Source organism: Podarcis melisellensis, assembly GCF_964234715.1.
Source record: "Podarcis melisellensis genome assembly, chromosome: 1".
Lineage (NCBI taxonomy): Eukaryota > Metazoa > Chordata > Lepidosauria > Squamata > Lacertidae > Podarcis > Podarcis melisellensis.
The window spans coordinates 12,295,937-12,317,412 of record NC_138528.1 but is presented as its reverse complement, the minus strand read 5'-3'; the positions used below and the strand labels follow the sequence as shown (position 1 = coordinate 12,317,412).

Below are 21,476 nucleotides of genomic sequence, written 5' to 3'. Positions count from 1 at the left end.
TTCTCATATCCTGTCCTTTTCATAGTATCTCTAGTATGAAAAAATACAGAGATCAGGAAGCTTACTATCCACGTTAAACAGCAGTATGGCTGAGTAGATAGCCCATGTGATGTTTCATCAGTAGCTCAAATCCGTGCCATTTGTGATCCAGCCAGAGCACACCAGACTTGTATCTTGAGCTACGGTGCAGACAGGGAACCGTTCTGGGCAACATCCCAGGGGCCACATACTGCTGGTGGAAGGGGCCAGAGGGAAAAGTGGGGCTGAGCAACAAATGTGAGTTTCACCTTTGGACAGCAGGCTAGTTTCTTCTTCACTCACATGCCTCTCTGCCCTTCATCCCGGCAAGTAAAAAGCATAATCAGAGATCAAGGTCCTATAGTAGTACGGCTAAATTACTCAAGGGGGGGTTCAAAGCAGGGCTGTGGCTAGGAACAGATAGAGAGACATGTGGACCTAACCTTCCCCATCCCTGTCTTGCATAAAGGTAAAGGTAAAGGGACCCCTGACCATTAGGTTCAGTCGTGGTCGACTCTGGGGTTGCGGCTCTCATCTCGCTCTATTGGCCGAGGGAGCCGGCGTACAGCTTCCGAGTCATGTGGCCAGCATGACTAAGCCGCTTCTGGCGAACCAGAGCAGCACACGGAAACGCCGTTTACCTTACCGCTGGAGCGGTACCTATTTATCTACTTGCACTTTGATGTGCTTTCGAACTGCTAGGTTGGCAGGAGCAGGGACAGAGCAACGGGAGCTCACCCCGTTGCGGGGATTCGAACCGCCGACCTTCTGATTGGCAAGCCCTAGGCTCTGTGGTTTAACCCACAGCGCCACCCGTGTCAAATCTCCTGATTTTGTAGTCACAGGGAAACAGCAAAGAAGTTAAACATGTCCACTCTGGAGAGCTGCATTCCCCGAGGTGTCCAAGCTTGCTTCAGTCAGTGGTTCTCAGAGAGCAAGTCAAGAGAACCCTGAATGGGCAGTCCCTTCCATTTGTTTTCTCACTTTCCAACAAGTATATGCCTTGAGTCTTCCAGAATGCAGCAACTAAACCATTGGTACAATACAGGAAGCTGTATGTGCCTTCGTTCCTTGCGTTGACTGTTTTTCAGCAAGAAGTCATTTGTTTCAGCCAACCTATCAGGAGCACATATAAACTAGTTACATAGATTTGTTTTTATTTTGTTAAATTTATTTGTATGTCATTGGTAATTATATCATTGGTTTTATATCATTCTATGTAGATAGATAATTTATTACCATCAAAGACCAGCTCACATAACATAATAAAAACAGTGTTCATAAAGATAAAATGTACAATTGGAGCAGATTGCAGCAATAGCTCATGAGTTAAAATTGAGATATATACATACACCTGTACAGCTGAGATTTGGGCTACTGTAAAAAATTGACCCTGAGGTGTCCCAAAGGGCAACTTCAGCATTTTCCTAGTAAGCTATTTTATTCTAGATGATGGTCTGTGCCTACAAATTTGGGCGCAGAATCTGGCTACCAGCCAGATCGTCTTATGATCTTTGCCTAAGAGGAGAGAATTAAGTTTAAATTTGTCTGAAAGATTGGCAAGCCTCTTCAGCAAAGGATCGGTGGTGTCTCTACGAATCTCAACACAAAAGGGCATCTAAATAATAATAATAATAATAATAATAATAATAATAATAATAATAATAATAATTTATTTGTACCCCGCCCATCTCACTGGGCTTCCCCAGCCACAAAGACCAAAAATACACTAATATGTTATACATTAAAAACTTCCCTAAACAGGGCTGCCTTCAGATGTCTTCTAAAAGTCTGGCAGTTGTTTTTCTCTTTGACATCTGATGGGAGGGTGTTCCACAGGGCGGGCGCCACTACCAAGAAGGCCCTCTGCCTGGTTCCCTGTAGTTTTGCTTCTCGCAATGAGGGAACCGCCAGAAGGCCCTCGGCGCAGGACCTCAGCGTCCGGGCATAAAATATATGATATATCATTTTACGTACAACAGTTAGTGGTTTTTTAATTAAGCTTTTTATAAATTCTTTTTAAAAGAAACAAAAGGGGGGGGGGAACAAAACCCCAAATTGACATAACCCTCTAAATTCTCCCAGGCATTGCACTTCAGAGAAATCCTTATCTGTGGACCCGAATGACTCTGCTTTGAGATTTAAATCCCTGGAACTGGATTTAAAGTGAGCTCTTCCAGATGGGATGGTCTGTCATTTTTCTCCTCTGTTCTCACTTGACACTGCCCAGGAGCACAGAAGTGTCCAATCGTGGGTTTATGTCTGGCCGGGTGTGAACGGGTTAACTACCTGAAAAGTCAACATTTCTCAACTTCATTTTTTAAAATTGTTCATTTAATTTTAAATTTAATTGAGCGCTTACTGTTCCCAACCCTAACCCTGCGGAAAGCCATCTAATTAGACTTTAATTTGATTTTGACCTGTTTTTAGGAGGTAATTTAGTTATTGTTTGATTTTATACCAATGTTATATATCTGATGTTAACCCACCTGAGCCCAACTTCGGCCAGGGAGGGCAGGATATAAATAGAAGAAAAAGATGATGATTTTATTTTAAACAGCAGGCACCGTTCAGACAGAAGGGAGTGTTCACATGTTGCATTCAACGAGTGTATGAGGGCCATGAGTGTAGTTGTCCATGGTGCCCACAGGTGGATCAGGACCATATTGCTTTGGGTTTCGGGCATATTTCAATTCCATATCTACCATGAGGTTAATAACCTTTGTTTTTCACTGCTGTGGGTGGGACAATTGTTTGATGGCTTGTTTGATCATTCCAGCTTCGGGGAGACAGCTCAGACCAGAAGACACTGAGGCTGACGGCGAGGCTGATGCAGAAGATGACTCTGTGAGTAACACCCTACAGTTTTATAGCCACCACTGGTTTTAATTCAGAGATTTCTCAGCATCTTTTCCTTTACGACAGGAGCTAAGAAGATCAAGAAGTCAAACTAAAGCCTGAGTTTAATTCAGAAACCATACTGACTCCCTTTTATGCTCAGACCTGGAATAGAATATGCAATTTTATTTGAAAGTCTCCAGTCCATATTAAATGTAACCCAGAGCAGAAACCTAAAAATTGGGAGATGACTGCCTGGTACTTAAAAATACTCGGGGCTAAAGCCCATGGCACATATTTGCCTCTGGGCAAATGAAGATGGCTGGTGGGCTCTTACCTGGGCTGCATCATACAGCACACCTGTTTAAAAGTGGGAGGGGCTTGGGTTGAGCTGTGAAGGGATAGACAAAGGGTTGGATGAGGTGTAAATAAAGGTTTTTTGTCAGTTGTAAAGGAGGAATGGTGTGAGAAAAGTAGGGGGTTGGCAAAGGGATTGGTGAGTAAGTGGGGTTGGTGAGCAGAGGCGGCAGCCCCAGTTATATGTAATAAATAATGGTTTGCATAGTCGATTTGAAAATTTTGGCTGTGGAAAAAAAAAGTTAGGTATCTGTTGTAAACAAAAATTGCCCTTTTCCCTTATGGGGTATCCAAGAGCCCATATAGAGTCCTTACATGGGTTCTCTATTGGTAGGAGAGAATAACAGAGGCCAACCAGAGAATATTGAGAAGCAAAGCAGCTAGTAAGCCTGATCTTTATTGATCCGTTGCAACAGGGTGCTCCCCTCACACGCAGGAGAGAGGAGGAACCCAGAAAAATGGCATGCAAGGCCTTATAAAGACTTTTGAAATTCCCATCCTGTAGATCAGGACCACCCCCAGAAACACCATACATACATCACAGAAGGGGTGTAACCTAAGACCACCCCTCAGATACATCATACCTACATCACAGAAAAGGCGTTCTAAACGGAAATTTGAATGTTGTTTTTCTCCTGTCGTTGTTTATCTCCTGTCTGGCAGGTTACTTGATTGGATTGCCTGGGGAGCCTGGCCATTCTTTTGTAGTGATAAATACTTAGTTCCTGGGCCATGTCACAGGCTCACACCCTATTCATATCTTAAATGTGTCCGTAAGACAGGATTTGTGAGGAAAGAGACAATGGGGAGGTTTCCCACCTTGACCTTGCATAGAAAACATTTGGTCAGTTTAGGAATCAAAATGGTTCCAGGTTGGCCTTCCTGTGCTGATCTATGTATGTGCTTGGTTGGTACACTTATGAACATTACCATATATCTAAGACCATAATATTCCTATCACAGTATGTCCAAAGAGTCCTGCTGGATCAGCTGAAAAATCCACCATTACGTCAGTGGCCAAGCAAATGACTCTTAAAAACTCACAGCGCTGGTATGAAGGCATATCGCCTCTCCCACTGTTTGCCCCCAGGAAATGTCATTCACAGGCATACCACCTTTGATCCTGGTTTTACTGCCACTCCTTTACAGATACACATCTAACTCTTTTTTTAGTTTTGTCACATTTCGCTGGGGGGAAGGTGGTGCAATGATTTCAAAGGATTCCCTTCCTCTGCTGCTTCCTCTGCTTAAATTAGGGATGGGGAACATTTTTTAAGCCAGTGGCCACATTCCATCAGGAAAAGTGGGTGGGTGGGTGTGCAAATGCGGGGGAGGGAGAGAGCTAAGGGTGGTCAGAGCTGCAGCTAAAAGTGGGCAGGGAGACCTTAAGCTCTCTCTTTTGCCACCTCTTCTCTGGAAATGTCTGGCTTCTGTGCTGGGCACCAAGAAAGAGGCTCTTCTTCCTCAGCACCCATTGCAAAAACACAGTGGGCTGTCAGATGAACAATAGAGTGACCTTGGGGGTAGAGGCTAGGAGGAGAAACTGAGACTAGGAAGGAAGGGATGCAGGCTACACAAATACGTACCATGCGCCAGATCCTTGGCCCTGATGTAAACTCTTCAAATTGGCAGCATCCATTGTTCATCAAGTAATATTGAATAGGGGGTACCTGTCGATGGTGGAAGAGGCTCCCTTGAGACTGCCTCCCTTCACTGGGGGTTTTTAAGCAGAGGTTGGATGGCCATCTGTCATGGATGCTTCAGTTGAGATTCCTGCACTGGGTTCCTTTCCAGCTCTACAATTCTATGCTAAATTCTGTTGTTGTTCCACTCCTACAGGTCGACGAAGTGACAAGTGAAAACATACGACCAAGACCACAAGGATCCTCTCCTGTTTATGAGTATTGCATAGAAGATGAATATTTTAACAAAAAGGCAAGATGTGACACAACGGGATTTTGTCTTTCACTGTTTTGCTAGTGTGAAATTCTCATTTCTTTTGGACCACCGAGACAATGGCTTCCTTAGCCCTTTGAAGTTAAAGGCAAAACTGGCATCAGTTGGCCGTGGAGAGAACCACCTGTTCTTTCCCCAAAGAATGCCCCATGCAAGACACTACATAATGACATAGTGTTGCCCCAAATTCTAGAGGGAAAGACACTGGACCATTAAGGCAGCTAAGCCCTGCAAGGAAAGAGTGGTGATGCTTTATAATCGCCATGATTATAAAGATAAGCCATCTCTCACTCGGCCTAATACTTGGCTGAGTACTTTGGCCCTGCCCTAGATAAAACCGTTGAAACCAAGCATATATGGCCAGCTGGAACATCTGAGCAAATAAAAGTGTATTTGCCTGGTGACAAAATGGCCCTATAGTTTATTTGCATTTTATGTACTATTTATTTTTGACAATTCATATACTGCTTAATTACACCTTCATTGTATATCTTTAGGCACCATGTGCCTCTTCACCCACCCAAATCTTTGGCTAATTAAACAATGTAGGGCCTTTTAAACTAAACTTAGTGTTTTCTGTGCTATTATGTCATATATTTTTGTGTTCTTATACTGTAAACCGCCCTATGATCCTTGAATGAAATGCAGTGTATAAATGCGAATAAATAGGTTTTTTTCCTGGTCCCTGTGTGTGGGTGTGTACAGCTATTGTCCAGCTATTGTTAACTTCAGTGCCACTCCCACCACAGAAAAATAGCTAATGACTACAGAATGACAGATGTGTGAGAAGTTTGGCATGATCTGTGCAAATCCATTTTAGCTAACTTAAAAATTACACCTCTGTTTGCAGCTTCAGCAAGATATAGAGAACAGACAAAGACGGGATTCTTCTATCAAAATGAGTGATTCACAGGTGAGCTTAAGGTGTCTGATAAACACCAGGTACGCCCTTCTGTACAGAAGAGCATTGTTTCGGAGCTCTTCAAACTGAATGATCTTCTCATTGATACCTGTCCCTGGACGGGAATGCAACCACAGATTTACAAATACAAGCTTTAACTGTTACTTGCCAAAGAATACTTCCCAAACTGGTTCCAGTTTGCGAAGCCACAGAGGGCCAGTCCATGCAAGTCTTGGGTGTGTGTAAGTTGTATGTTTGGAAAATATGCATGTACAGGTACACACTCACACAACTCGGTCTACACATGGTGTGGGCGCATGTGGGTGTGTGCCTGAAATATGCATTCAAGCCTCACTGCCTGTGTGAACCAGCCTATAGGCTTTCTGAAATGTTTCCCCAGTCTTTCAAGGGAGATTGTGATAGACCAAAGTCCCTACCCACAGATTCTCACTTGTCACAGCACTGAAGATTCTACGTATACATATCAAGGGCTCTGTTGTACTCCATGCTAAGAATAATAATTAAATATCTGTGTCCAGGACACCCAAACAATGATGGATTCTGCAACAATATTTGCATTATTTATTCTACAATGTTTTCTTTTCCCCATAGTTTATTTTGATGTTGCTTGTAATGGGATGGGAAGAGACATGGCCACTTTCCCCCTTGGAAGTCATCTGAACTGGAAAACACTCTACCCAGAAAACCTTTATGTTGACTCTGAGTATGTGCAAATAAGCCCAGCAGTTCCACTGTTGTCAGTGTAGTTTGCTGTTTTCTGGATGCCAAGAGTTTCAACTATTCAGTATAATGTCAGGCTGAAACCAAATTGTGTGGGAAGATCTCCACGTAGATTTTTCACAGTCAATCAAACTGTTTACCCAAGTTACCTTGGGGTTCAATTGATTTGCTGTAGAGCAGCCACACCTGTGAAACAAAAGAGGATATGCAGGTGGCTGGAGCTGTGAAGAATGATATTGAATATACTCATAGTACACCTAAGTGAACATTTGTTTTTCAAAAGGAGCCAAATTTAATAATATTCAGAGCATTATAATAGTCGTGCTACTGTCTCTGGATGAGAGACTACTTACTTGAGATGCAGTTAGAGTTCTGTTTTGGTTTAAAACCTGGATAAGGAAACTTTTTAGCCTTTCAGGGGCTAGAACATTCTAGAAGCTTTTGTAAATCTACACAATGTGCAGAAGTGCGCCTTTGATGCAACCACCCTTCAGCTGACGTTTACTGATGTTAGACAGGAATGGGTTGAAGTCTTCAACATACAGTATTAGAAATGAGTTTTGATAATGTACTTTTTGCTTCGACTAGGAATCCATGGAGGTTACCTTACAAACGGAAGTCGAATCTGGTGCAAGTGGATTTAGTGTGGCTGGTGGAGGAACCGAAGGATTATTTGTGAAGCAAGTGCTCAAAGAGTCCCCAGCATCAAAGTTATTCAGTCTGAGAGAAGGTACAGTTTGGTCTTATGTCACATTTATTTTAGTAAAAGTAGCTACGAAAGTGAAACCCGGCCAGATGGATGGGGTATAAATAAATAAATTATTATTATTATTATTATTATTATTATTATTATTATTATTAACCTAATAAAAAAGTTAATTAAAATGTTGGTCAAATTTATGCAAACTTTTTTTTAAAAGCACATTGGGCAATCTATAGAGGAGGAGAAAGTGGGCTTTCTCTTTTTTAAACAAATGGCTGAACAAATAACAGTAGAAGAGCCGGGACTAACCTACTTACAGTGGAATCCTATAAATGTCTACTTAGAAGTAAGCCCTATTGAATTCAGTAGGCCTTACTCCCAGGCAAGCTGGTATAGGACTGCAGTCTTAGTCAATTGGCTGTGATCTAAAATTATCTTGACGGATAGCCAGCTGTAGCTGGAGGGCTTAGAATCTGTAAAAAAAACAACTGTACAAATAAAATCCTGCTCATGAATGCTCACACAACCTAAGGGACAATTCAAATGATCAGATACAGCAGTTTTGTACTCCAGGGTGATCCCCGCACACACCTGAGACAAGAACCTGTTTGATGGTCACTTGCAACCTGGTTTTGTGAATGCATGCATATAGTGCCCAGGCTGCAGGATTATCTGCAAAGATCTCTCTGAAAACCAGCTTGGCCACAATTCTGCATGCACAAGTTTGGGAAGCTTGTTATTTCCATCATATGACATATGTCCATGCAGAATTACTGTAACTGGAAATTCTATGCAAGATGTCAATACTAGCATTTAATTCTGGGAGATATGTGTAAGTATTTTCATGAGCAGGTTGTTGAATCAAGACACTAGAATATGTGTTTTTTAATGGTACAACAGGCTCCTTTTCAACAGATTTAGAAATGCCCACATCATAGCTGTCAACGTTTCCCTTTTTTAAGGGAAATACCCTTATTCTGAATAGGATTCCTTGCAAGAAAAGGGAAAAGTTGAGAGCTATGGCCCACATGGGTGGGTGGATGGGGTGTTTCTTGTTGTTGATAGATGTATTTGCATAAACAAGGCATCTAATTAACGAGCCCGATCTTTTGACACCCAATTAGTTTCTGCTGCCTCTTTTCACAGGTGATCAGCTTCTAAGTGCCACGATCTTTTTCGATAATATCAAATATGAAGATGCACTCAAGATTCTGCAGTATTCCGAGCCGTACAAAGTACAGTTCAACCTCAAAAGAAAGCTCGCCAGGAAGGAAGATCTTGAAACAATGCATTTTGCAACGCAATCCAAAAAAGAAAAAATGAATCAGGTAATGCACAGTTGTAAAATTACACTTCAGATCAAGGCATGGATCTATTAACTTGACCATCGCTCGTGCAATTTTAGGACAGTGGTCTAGATCCGGCGATATATTGAGCAAACAGAAAGGCATTTCTGCTAGACCAAGGTAGCCCTGTCAAATTATCACAATTTTTTCAACCCCACTGCTGCGCCTCTCCACTCCATTGCTGCACCACACATTGCTCCAGAAGTGAGCCAAGAAACCCCCATCATGCAAACTAACACCCACTCATCTGTCTCTGGATCCAACCTTCAGGGGTTGTTGTTTTTTTAGTGGAAGTGAAATTTGAGGGGATGCGACCTTTGAGGCATTGAATTATTGAACCCCTTTTTGTGTGTGTTCTTCAGTTTCTGTAAAAATGCAGAAAGCCTCTCAGAATAGGGTGCAATCTCTGTGTGTGTGTGTGTGTGTGTGTGTGTGTCACATTGGGTTGTTGGGCGTCTTTTTATTATAATTTATTTAATTTTATACCGTCCTATACCTGGGGGGGGGGTCCTCAGGGCAGTTCGCAGAATAAAATCAAGATATAAAACCACAAAATACATAGTAAAAATTAAAACAACCCAATACCTCCCATACACAAAAAACCCCCCCACATTTTAAAAGGGCATAGGATGTGTCAGATGAACCAAAGGCCTAGTTAATGTCTTGAAGACTTTTTAATGCCAACAGGCCCATGCAGCTGTTTACATATTTCTCGAGCAGCCAGTCATTTAAATGTTTTTTGGGAGTGAGGTTTACTACTTTTTTAATGTGTTTATATTGCTGTACACTGACCTGATGTTTCATGGGAGGGTAGTATGTAAATGCTTTTATAAATAAAACAGATACATAAAGGGGGTGTTTTTAAGCCCAAAGACAACTTTCCTTCATGGACAACTTCCTGAGGGACACAGGCCAGCAGCAGACAGGGCCTGAGGTAAAAGTGGGAGCGGCCATAGACATACTTTGATGAGGAACATGGCTCTTTGTATAGCAGGCCACATTTTTATCCAAAGTATCAAATGTGGTGACAGTAATAGTAATACAACAAAACAACAACACCACAAACTGGCTTATAAGTATAAAACCAAATTTAGCTAGAATAGAGATAGACTTGTAACCATTCAAACAACAAACATACTAAGGTGCCATGTGCAAGACAAAGCCTGGAAATAGTGTAAACATGGAGTGGATAAATGTACAACTCTGTCTTAACAACTTAAACGTTATACAGACTGGATAAATGAACCATTCAACAAGTAACGTAAGTCCAGTCACAGAATGGCAACCTCGTGCTGCCACAATGGCAAGGGTAGCACACTGGGAGAATATGAAAAAGTTTCAAAATACAGTCTGTATAATGTTTGCTGCACATGTAATTTGTTAAAATAAAGTTGGCTGGAACCAATGAGAGGAAATAAATTGCAGAAGACTCTGCAATAGTTGCTACGATGAAATTGCAGAGGAATATTGTAACCTGAGGGCAAGAATGATGCCGAAAGCCAGGTGGAATCTGCACATGTATTTTAAAAATGCTGTGAAAACGCTTCTTGTTGTTTTTTTTAAAAAAAAAAGTTTTGAAAAATACATTGAATTTGCCATAGCTCACTGTCGCCATCTAGTGTCACATTTGTATAGTGCACTTTTTTTTATTTGCAGCTGTATAGCTGAGTCCCCAGCCTAGCAGTTGCATGCGAGTAAAGGCATTTCAGCCACAAGAACTCGCATTATCCAACTTCTTAGCCTTTTGCCCCAAAGTGGAGTGGAGCCCTGGTCTCAGCAGTGCTGCTGACAGCATTTTGTTTTCTGAGGAGAAAGTGCCTCCTCCTGTTCTGTTTTCGTGTGGTCGGCTGCTGTAATGCTAGGCCCAATCCCCAGGTTAATGGGTTCTGAGAAGCAGGCCTCCTGTCTGCAGCTTCACGTTTCAGGTGAATCACAGCACTTGACAAGCTGAAGACTACTGGCATATTAGTATGGTGCCTAAGGACACTTTCTTGGAGCAGAAGTATTCCCCCCCCCCCCCCCGCAATTAATCGCTTCCTATGAAGCATCTCAAAGCAATTTCACGACGATAAAAACCACAAACGAAACAGCTGGTTACGTAAAGACAGTTGAAACAATTGCTTGTATAAAAGCAATTTAAACAACTGCACATAGAAAGCGATTCCAAATAAATTCAAATACCAGTTGGGATGAAAACCTCCACTTAAAAGGCTTGCAGAAAGAGGAAAGCCTTCAGCTGGCACAAAAAAAGACAATAATCACCAGACCTATCTGATAACTAGAGGAAGTTCCATGCTGCCACACTAAGGGCGTATTTCTGACATTGTGCAGAGCAGACATCCTAATATGATTGTGTTAGAAACATAGAATTGTAGAGCTGGAAGGGATCCCCAGGGTTATCTAGTCCAACACCCTGCAATGCAGGAATATGCAGATGGCCTATATATATAATAATATATAATAGTAATATTTTTATTTATACCCCACCTCAGGTTGCCTCAGGTGGCTTCCAACACACAAATAAATAATAATAAAACATCAAACATTAATAGTAACAATCAGATTCTATAGTACATAAAAAAGTCACAATAACTTCAAAATAAGAAATTTATATCAGATAAAGCACTATCCAATAATCCAATAGTAAACGGTAAAATTAAACATCAGCAGATAATAATTTAACGGTTTACACTTATCAATTCCAATAAAGAATTACTAATCTATAATCAATAAAGTAACAGCAAATCGCAATGCATAAAATAACAGCAAACGCACAAAACCATGTAAAAGGGTCAAACCCAGAAACAAGGACACACAACTCAGTTTTTAAAAACTATCCCTGAACTACTCTCTGCCCAGCTGCTTTTGCTGTTCTCACAGTCATGGTCTGGGAAAGGCTCTTGGGGATGGAGGTTGCGACAAGGCAGGTGGAAATGCCATTGCCTGCAGAAAGTCTCTCCCTCCCCCCTCAGTTCTTCCTCTGGAGCAGAGCAGGTCTCCTATAAATATAGGTTGTGGTGACCTACGGAACACAATGCACACTCCAGTTGTGAGATACAAGGATGCAAGACCAAGGTCCTCTTACACAGGGCAGGGTCATTATACACCCTGGTGCAAATTAATTGAAACAAACAATGTAGTTTATTGTACAAAACTCACATATACATGTAGAAAACTCACATTAGTAATGGATATGACCTCCACTATTTTTAAGCAAGGGACGCAGGTGGCTCTGTGGGTTAAACCCCAGAGCCTAGGACTTGCCGATCAGAAGGTCGGCGGTTCGAATCCCCATGACAAGGTGAGCTCCCGTTGCTCGGTCCCTGCCCCTGCCAACCTAGCAATTCGAAAGCACATCAAAGTGCAAGTAGATAAATAGGTACCTCTCTGGCAGAAAGGTAAACGGCGAGATGAGCGCCGCAACCCTAGAGTTGGTCACGACTGGACCTAATGGTCAGGGGTCCCTTTACCCTTACTTATTTTTAAGCAGCATTTGTTTTTTGTTTTTTATAAAAATTTTATTGGATTTTCACATTTTTTAAAGACACACACACACACAGAAAAAAGACAAAGACAACACATATATAATTTTATATCCTTACTTTCTTAACCGTCTTTCCCTGACTTCCCCTCACCCACCCCTCATACATCCCAATTTCCATAATTAGTTCAGCAAGTTCTTATCCCTCCCTTTAACCTATTCTTGTTATGTTTAAACTTGATTCTTTTTGTTAGGCCAAATTATGCTTGTCCCCTTCTCTTATATACATTAAGTCCTTTTTCTAAGATCGACCTAGATTCCCTTTCCACAAATTTCCCCTATTTTATATTAAAAATATAAGTCAAAATAACCAAACACAAAAGTCATAAATTTTCCAAATTCTGCTCTCCCCCTCCCTCCCTACCCCGGTTTTCGTCCCTTCCCAAGTAAACGTCCACCCATACAGTTCCTAGCCCGGATTCCTCACATCTGAGGCCTTCAAATCTCTGTCAGTCTCTCTCTGTCGGTTTTGTTGGTAGTCTTTTTTGTTGGTCCTCAGGTCTCGAGGGAAATCTGTCACAGCCACATCGTCATCTCTTGCGCCCAAAATAGTTGAAATTACTTGCTGCCAAAGTTCCCCATTCTCAAACTCAGAGAAGAAGAGGAAGTCCCAGTCATTTTTCTTTACTCTTTTAAGTTCCAGTATTCCAGAAAATCCAGTGACTTCCTTCTTCACTTTTCTCATCTTTCTCATCTTTCTCATTTGAACACGGTTTGGCATGGAGTCTACTAGTTTCGAACAGTCACTGTTGATTTTTGGATCCCTGTACCACACTTGAATCAGCGCCTGAATGAGCTCCATAGTCATACAGTCTACAGCATGGAGGCAATTTTTGCATATAGCCCACAAATTCTCAATGGGATTTACGTCTGGGGAATTCCCTGGCCAATCCCTGTATTTGCTGATCTGTCATGATTTTCTTCATCACTTTCAATGTGTGACAGGGGGCTAAGTCCTGTTGCAATATCCCAGTACCATCAGGATACGTTTTTTTCCAGCTCTGCAATAACTCTCTTTCGTAGAACCTCAGTATATTGTGGCGAACACATTATTCCTTCTATTGGCTGCAGGCTTCCGACACCATTATGACCAACTCATTTTTCGTGTTTGTTTTGAGTACAGGATTACGAGTAAGATAGAAAACATGCTTTGTTTCAATTATTTTTCACAAGGGAGTACACCTTCTCTTATTAACAGCTTCACACTGTGTCGTAGCGGCTAGGAACATTGCATCTAGGTTTCAGGAGGGGTACATCACTGGGGAATGGGAAAAGACTGCAAAATTGAGTAAGTTGTATTATCTACATGATATTTTTCAGCAAGTGTTTGTCACCTTGAATTGCTAGAGGGACCTAATGGTCAGGGGTCCCTTTACCTTTTTACATTCCCGGAAGCATGAGGCTTTTATGGAATGTGAATCAGTTGTTTTGGAGACTCGCGTTTGCTCTGCTTCCAGTGAGCTCCCAGCACTGGTTTCTGAAGCCGTGCATGCACAACGTTGGCTGCAAGTCACATCTATCCTGTAGTTCCCTGAGAAATACTGCATTTTTATGTGTTTTCTCCCTAACCAGCTTCAGTCTGATTTGAAAATGTAAGCCATATGATGACATCCATGCCCCTCTCCACCCACTGATGTGGACAGGCAATGGGAAACTTGGAAAAACATCCAACCTTTTATCTCATTGTATTATGAAAAAAAGGGACGCGAGTGGCGCGGTGGGTTAAACCACAGAGCCTAGGACTCGTCAATCAGAAGGTCGGTGGTTTGAATCCCTGCCACGGGGTGACCTTCCGTTGCTCGGTCCCAGCTCCTGCCAACCTAGCAGTTCGAAAGCACGTCAAAAGTGCAAGTAGATAAATAGGAACCGCTCTGGCGGGAAGGTAAACGGCATTTCCGTGTGCTGCTCTGGTTCGCCAGAAGCGGATTAGTCATGCTGGCCACATGACCGGGAAGCTGTACACCGGCTCCCTTGGCCAATAAAGCAAGATGAGTGCCGCAACCCCAGAGTCGGTCATGACTGGACCTAATGGTCAGGGGTCCCTTTATCTTTTACCTTTATTATGAAAAAGCTTTAATAAAAAATATATTATTAAAGGGAAATACACCCAACCATGCTGGTGTGTGCGACGATGTCCAAATGTGATTTGAAATGAAGCACAGGGAAGTTGTCCCACTGTGTTTTAAGCTGGTAATGTGTACACAGCCAAAGTCTCTCTGCTAATTTAGTCTGTTTTAACGTTTTGGGGTTTCTTGTTGCTATTTGATTCATTTAAACATTCTGATGTACATTGCTTTCAACAATTTTGAAGATGCAAAGGGGTGGGGATTAAATACATACGTATTAAGTACTACAACCATTTATTTTGGAAATTCTATTTCTCAGGGGAAGGAAGCACTGGAAACATCAGAAAAGACATTCACAGAAGAAGATAAAGCAGACTTAATTGTAAAACAAAGAGTTGGAAGACCAAAAAGATCCAAAAAGGACAGACTTTCCTGGCCAAAATTCCAGTCATTAAAAGGTAAAAAGATACTGGGGCAAAGGAGATCTCGTAGCACGTCAGATGCATACGAACATGCGATTCCGGATATTTCCCCAACAAGCACAGACACAGAATCACAATTTCAGCCAGAAGAAATTCATGCAAAAGTTAAAAGAGGAAGTCAAAAGAAACTAAGATTCCCCAGTATTGGATTCAAGATGCACAGAACTAAACAAGAACCAGAGGAGAGGACAAAATACGAAGTTAAACCTCTCACAGACTATGAAAATGATACTGCGCAGGAAATCCCAGAATTAATAACAGTGCAATATTCTACTTCACGGGCTAAAGAGAAAAAACTGGAGGAAATACAGGAACCCAGAAAAGATGTTAGGGAAACAAAATTTGAACTGCCATACCATACAGGTAAATACCCTGAAGTTGAATTAACAATTAAAAAAACAAAAGAAAAGAAATCAAAATCCAAAGCCATCACAAAAAAATCAGAAACGACTGTGATAACAACACAGATAACAAAACCTATATTGCAAACAGGTGAAATACAAGATGTACAAATAAAACAGTTAACACCACCAAAACAACGAAAAAAGAAGCAAAAGGGATCCACAGAAAAAATGTATACAAAATTACAAATGGACAATGAACAAACAGAAAATGAAAAAAAAGACATGGATGGCATCAAAGGAGTAATTAATCAAAATGAAGAAGATTCAAACGTCATGATAGCAACAACTGACATATGTATGCCGACAGCCAAAGCTTCTTTGGAACTTAAAACTCCAGACATACAACTAGAGACACCATCAACTGATATGTCTCTGGGTGCTGCTGAGATTAAGAAGGAGGGCGTGGACACTACGTTTAAAATGCCAAAATTCCAAATGCCCAAATTTGGAACAGAAATGAAGGCTCCAGACCTAAAGATTGAGGCACAATCGGCTGATATTGCAGTAGGTGGAGTTGAAGCTAATCTGGAGGGCACCGGCAGTAAATTTACGATGCCAAAACTCCAAATGCCCAAGTTTGGAATGTCACTTCCCACAGGGAAACTTGCTGCAGAGGGAGAAATCACCTTACCTTCTGTGGACGCGGAAATCTCCAAACCAGAACTGAAAGGGGAAGTGACCCTGCCCTCTGTGGGCATCGAGACTGATGTGAAATTGCCCGGAGCTGAAATCAAGGAACCTAGTGTGGAGTTAGAGGTTGCTGAGAAGGGCAAAATCAAAATGCCTGATGTCAAAATGCCAAGCGTCAAGGTCCCAAAAATAAAAACCCCTCAAGTGGGAGTCTCGCTGCCAAAGGTTGAAGCAGACATCTCCCTTCCCAAAGCAAAAGTGGAAATTCCAGAGGCAGAGGTCTCTGTTAAGGTGCCTGATGCAGAAGGAAGAATCGAGGGTGGAGGGATGAAAATACACATGCCAAAGTTCAAGATGCCCAGCATGGGTTTCTCCAAACCAGACATCAAAGGTCCCAAAGTCGATGTGGATGTCAGCGCACCCAAGGTTGACATCGCTCTTCCAGATGTCAGTGTAACCAAGCCTGAAATCAAAGCAGGTGACATTTCAGCAGATATCAAGTTCACAGCACCCGACGTCAAGATTCCAAAGGGGGAAGCTTCCTTGGGACTGAAGGGTCCAGACCTCAAGCTTGAGGCACCATCGGCTGATACTGATGTAGGTGGCATTGAAGCTAAGCTGGAGGGCACGGACAGTAAATTTAAGATGCCAAAATTCCAAATGCCCAAATTTGGAATGTCACTTCCCAAAGGGAAAGCCGCTGCAGAGGGAGAAATTACCTTACCTTCTGTGGAAGTGGATGTTTCCAAACCAGAACTGAAAGGGGAAGTGACCCTGCCCTCTGTGGGCATCGAGACTGATGTGAAATTGCCCGGAGCTGAAATGAAGGCACCAAGTGTGGAGTTCGAGGTCTCTGAGAAGGGCAAAATCAAAATGCCTGACGGCAAAATGCCAAGCATGAAGGTCCCTGGTATGAAGACACCTCAAGTGGGAGTCTCACTGCCAAAGGTTGAGGCTGACATCTCCCTTCCCAAAGCAAAAGTGGAAATTCCAGAGGCAGAGGTCTCTGTTAAGGTGCCTGATGCAGAAGGGAGCATCGAGGGTGGCGGAATGAAAATACACATGCCAAAGTTCAAGATGCCCAGCATGGGTTTCTCCAAACCAGAGATCAAAGGTCCGAAAGTCGATGTGGCCGTCAGCGCACCCAAGGTTGACATTGCTCTTCCAGACGTCAGTGTAACCAAGCCTGAGATCAAAGCAGGTGACATTTCAGCAGACATGGAGTTCACAGCAACTGACGTACAGTTTCCAAAGGGGGAGGCTTCCTTGGAACTGAAGACACCAGACCTAAAGCTTGAGGCACCATCGGCGGATGTCGTTCTAGGTGGAGTTGAAGTGAAGTTGGAGGGTACGGACAGTAAATTTAAGATGCCAAAATTCCATATGCCCAAGTTTGGAATGTCACTTCCCACAGGGAAAGCCGCTGCAGAGGGAGAAATCGCCTTACCTTCTGTTGATGTGGATATCTCCAAACCAGAACTGAAAAGGGAAGTGACTGTGCCCTCTGTGGGCATCGAGACTGATGTGAAATTGCCCGGAGCTGAAATGAAGGCACCAAGTGTGGAGTTGGAGGTCTCTGAGAAGGGCAAAATCAAAATGGCTGACGGCAAAATGCCAGGTATGAAGGTCCCTGATCTGAAGACTCCTCAAGTGGGAGTCTCGCTGCCAAAGGTTGAGGCAGACATCTCTGTTCCCAAAGCAAAAGTGGAAATTCCAGAGGCAGAGGTCTCTGTTAAAGTGCCTGATGCAGAAGGGAGCATCGAGGGTGGCGGAATGAAAATACACATGCCAAAGTACAAGATGCCCAGCATGGGATTCTCCAAACCAGAAATAAAAGGTCCCAAAGTCGATGTGGACGTCAGCGCACCCAAGGTTGACATTGCTCTTACTGATGTCAGTATAACCAAGCCTGAGATCAAAGCAGGCGACATTTCAGCAGACATCACCCTCTCAGCCACCGACATAAAGATTCCAACGGGGGAGGCTTCTTTGGAACTAAAGGCTCCAGACCTAAAGCTTGAGGCACCATGGGCGGATGTCATTCTAGGTGGAGTTGAAGCGAAGCTGGAGGGCACGGACAGTAAATTTAAGATGCCAAAACTCCAAATGCCCAAGTTTGGAATGTCACTTCCCAAAGGGAAAACCACAGCAGAGGGAGAAATTACCTTACCTTCTGTGGAAGTGGATGTTTCCAAACCAGAACTGAAAGGGGAAGTGACACTGCCCTCTGTGGGCATCGAGACTGATGTGAAATTGCACGGTGCTGAAATGAAGGCACCAAGTGTGGAGTTGGAGGTCTCTGAGAAGGGCAAAATCAAAATGCCTGACGTCAAAATGCCAAGTATGAAGGTCCCTGATCTGAAGACTCCTCAAGTGGGAGTCTCGCTGCCGAAGGTTGAGGCAGACATCTCTGTTCCCAAAGCAAAAGTGGAAATTCCAGAAGCAGAGGTCTCTGTTAAGGTGCCTGATGCAGAAGGGAGCATCGAGGGTGGCGGAATGAAAATACACATGCCAAAGTTCAAGATGCCCAGCATGGGTTTCTCCAAACCAGAGATCAAAGGTCCGAAAGTCGATGTGGCCGTCAGCGCACCCAAGGTTGACATTGCTCTTCCAGACGTCAGTGTAACCAAGCCTGAGATCAAAGCAGGTGACATTTCAGCAGACATGGAGTTCACAGCAACTGACGTACAGTTTCCAAAGGGGGAGGCTTCCTTGGAACTGAAGACACCAGACCTAAAGCTTGAGGCACCATCGGCGGATGTCGTTCTAGGTGGAGTTGAAGTGAAGTTGGAGGGTACGGACAGTAAATTTAAGATGCCAAAACTCCAAATGCCCAAATTTGGAATATCACTTCCCAAAGGGAAAGCCGCTGCAGAGGGAGAAATCACCTTACCTTCTGTGGAAGTGGATATCTCCAAACCAGAACTGAAAGGGGAAGTGACACTGCCCTCTGTGGGCATCGAGACTGACGTGAAATTGCCCGGAGCTGAAATGAAGGCACCAAGTGTGGAGTTGGAGGTCTCTGAGAAGGGCAAAATCAAAATGCCTGACGTCAAAATGCCAAGTATGAAGGTCCCTGATCTGAAGACTCCTCAAGTGGGAGTCTCGCTGCCAAAGGTTGAGGCAGACATCTCTGTTCCCAAAGCAAAAGTGGAAATTCCAGAGGCAGAGGTCTCTGTTAAAGTGCCTGATGCAGAAGAGAGCATTGAGGGTGGAGGGATGAAAATGCACATGCCAAAGTTCAAGATGCCCAGCATGGGATTCTCCAAACCAGAGATCAAAGGTCCCAAAGTTGATGTGGACATCAGCGCCCCCAAGGTTGACATTGCTCTTCCGGACGTCAGTATAACCAAGCCTGAGATCAAAGCAGGCGACATTTCAGCAGACATCAGCCTTTCAGCACCTGATGTGAAGTTTCCAAAAGGAGAGATATCCTTGGAACAGAAGGCTCCAGACCTAAACGTTGAGGCACCATCAGCAGATGTCGCTCTAGGTGGAGTTGAAGCGAAGCCGGAGGGTACACACAGTATATTTAAGATGCCAAAACTCCAAATGCCCAAGTTTGGAATGTCACTTCCCACAGAGAAAGCCGCTGCAGAGGGAGAAATCGCCTTACCTTCTGTGGAAGTGGATATTTCCAAACCAGAACTGAAAGGGGAAGTGACCCTACCCTCTGTGGGCATCGAGACTGACGTGAAATTGCCCGGAGCTCAAATGAAGGTGCCTAGTGTGGAGTTGGAGGTCTCTGAGAAGGGCAAAATCAAAATGCCAAGTGTCAAGGTCCCAAAAATAAAAACTCCTCAAGTGGGAGTCTCACTGCCCAAGATTGAGGCAGACATCTCTGCTCCCAAAGCAAAGGTGGAAATTCCAGAGGCAGAGGTCTCTGTTAAGGTGCCTGATGCAGAAGGTAGCATGGAGGGTGGAGGGATGAAAATACACTTGCCAAAGTTCAAGAAGCCCAGCATGGGTTTCTCCAAACCAGAAATCAAAGGTCCCAAAGTTGATATGGACATCAGCGCACCCAAGGTTGACATTGCTCTTCCGGACGTCAGTATAACCAAGCCTGAGATCAAAGCAGGTGACATTTCAGCAGACATCAGCCTTTCAGCACCTGACATGAAGTTTCCAAAAGGAGAGGCTTCCTTGGAACTGAAGGGTCCAGAACTAAAGCTTGAGGCACCATCGCCGGATGTCGTTCTAGATGGAGTTGAAGCGAAGTTGGAGAGTACGGACAGTAAATATAAGATGCCAAAATTCCAAATGCCCAAGTTTGGAATGTCACTTCCCAAAGGGAAATCCGCTGCAGAGGGAGAAATCACCTTACCGTCTGTGGAAGTGGATGTTTCCAAACCAGAACTGAAAGTGGAAGTGACCCTACCCTCTGTGGGCATCGAGACTGATGTGAAATTGCCCGGAGCTGAAATGAAGGGACCTACTGTGGAGTTGGAGGTTGCTGAGAAGGGCAAAATCAAAATGCCTGATGTCAAAATGCCAAGCGTCAAGGTTCCAAAAATAAAAAGCCCTGAAGTGGGAGTCTTGCTGCCAGAGGTTGAGGCAGACATCTCTGTTCCCAAAGCAAAAGTGGAAATTCCAGAAGCAGAGTTCTCTGTTAAGGTCCCTGATGCAGAAGGCAGCATCGAGGGTGGAGGGATGAAAATACACATGCCAAAGTTCAAGATGCCCAGCATGGGATTCTCCAAACCAGAAATCAAATTTCCAAAAGTCGATGTGGACATCAGCGCACCCAAAGTTGACATTGATCTTCCAGACGTCAGTGTATCCAAGCCTGAGATCAAAGCAGGCGACATTTCAGCAGACATCAGCCTTTCAGCACCTGACGTGAAGTTTCCAAAAGGAGAGACTTCCTTGGAACTGAAGGCTCCAGACCTAAAGCTTGAGGCACCATCGGCAGATGTCGCTCTAGGTGGAATTGAAGCGAAGCTGGAGGGCACGGACAGTAAATTTAAGATGCCAAAATTCCAAATGCCCAAGTTTGGAATGTCACTTCCCACAGGGAAAGCTGCTGCAGAGGGAGAAATCACCTTACCTTCTGTGGAAGTGGATATCTCCAAACCAGAACTGAAAGGGGAAGTGACCCTGCCCTCTGTGGGCATCGAGACTGATGTGAAATTGCCCGGAGCTCAAATGAAGGCACCTAGTCTGGAGTTGGAGGTATCTGAGAAGGGAAAAAACAAAATGCCTGATGTCAAAATGCCAAGCATGAAAGTCCCTGGTATGAAGACTCCTCAGGTGGGAGTCTCGCTGCCGAAGGTTGAAGCAGACATCTCTGTTCCCAAAGCAAAAGTGGAAATTCCAGAGGCGGAGGTCTCTGTTAAGGTCCCTGATGCAGAAGGAAGCATCGAGGGTGGAGGGATGAAAATACACATGCCAAAGTTCAAGATGCCCAGCATGGGATTCTCCAAACCAGAGATCAAAGGTCCCAAAGTTGATGTGGATGTCAGCGCACCCAAGGTGGACATTGATCTTCCAGAC

The 21,476-nt window shown here is 43.5% G+C and overlaps 1 protein-coding gene across 1 annotated transcript in view; it reads left to right on the top strand.

Annotated features, from left to right (window-relative positions):
* Positions 1 to 2,775: 2,775 nt before the first annotated feature.
* AHNAK2 (AHNAK nucleoprotein 2) overlaps positions 2,776 to 21,476 on the top strand; it is a gene marked incomplete at its 5' end in the record, with an annotated part of 34,115 nt that continues 15,414 nt past the window's right edge. Inside the window, 8 exons of the mRNA XM_081927738.1 lie at positions 2,776 to 2,865; positions 5,053 to 5,148; positions 6,020 to 6,082; positions 7,400 to 7,541; positions 8,661 to 8,842; positions 14,787 to 17,307; positions 18,031 to 19,166; positions 20,598 to 21,155. Of these exons, the coding sequence (XP_081783864.1) occupies positions 2,776 to 2,865; positions 5,053 to 5,148; positions 6,020 to 6,082; positions 7,400 to 7,541; positions 8,661 to 8,842; positions 14,787 to 17,307; positions 18,031 to 19,166; positions 20,598 to 21,155 (4,788 nt within the window). The remainder of the gene's footprint in view (positions 2,866 to 5,052; positions 5,149 to 6,019; positions 6,083 to 7,399; positions 7,542 to 8,660; positions 8,843 to 14,786; positions 17,308 to 18,030; positions 19,167 to 20,597; positions 21,156 to 21,476) is intronic.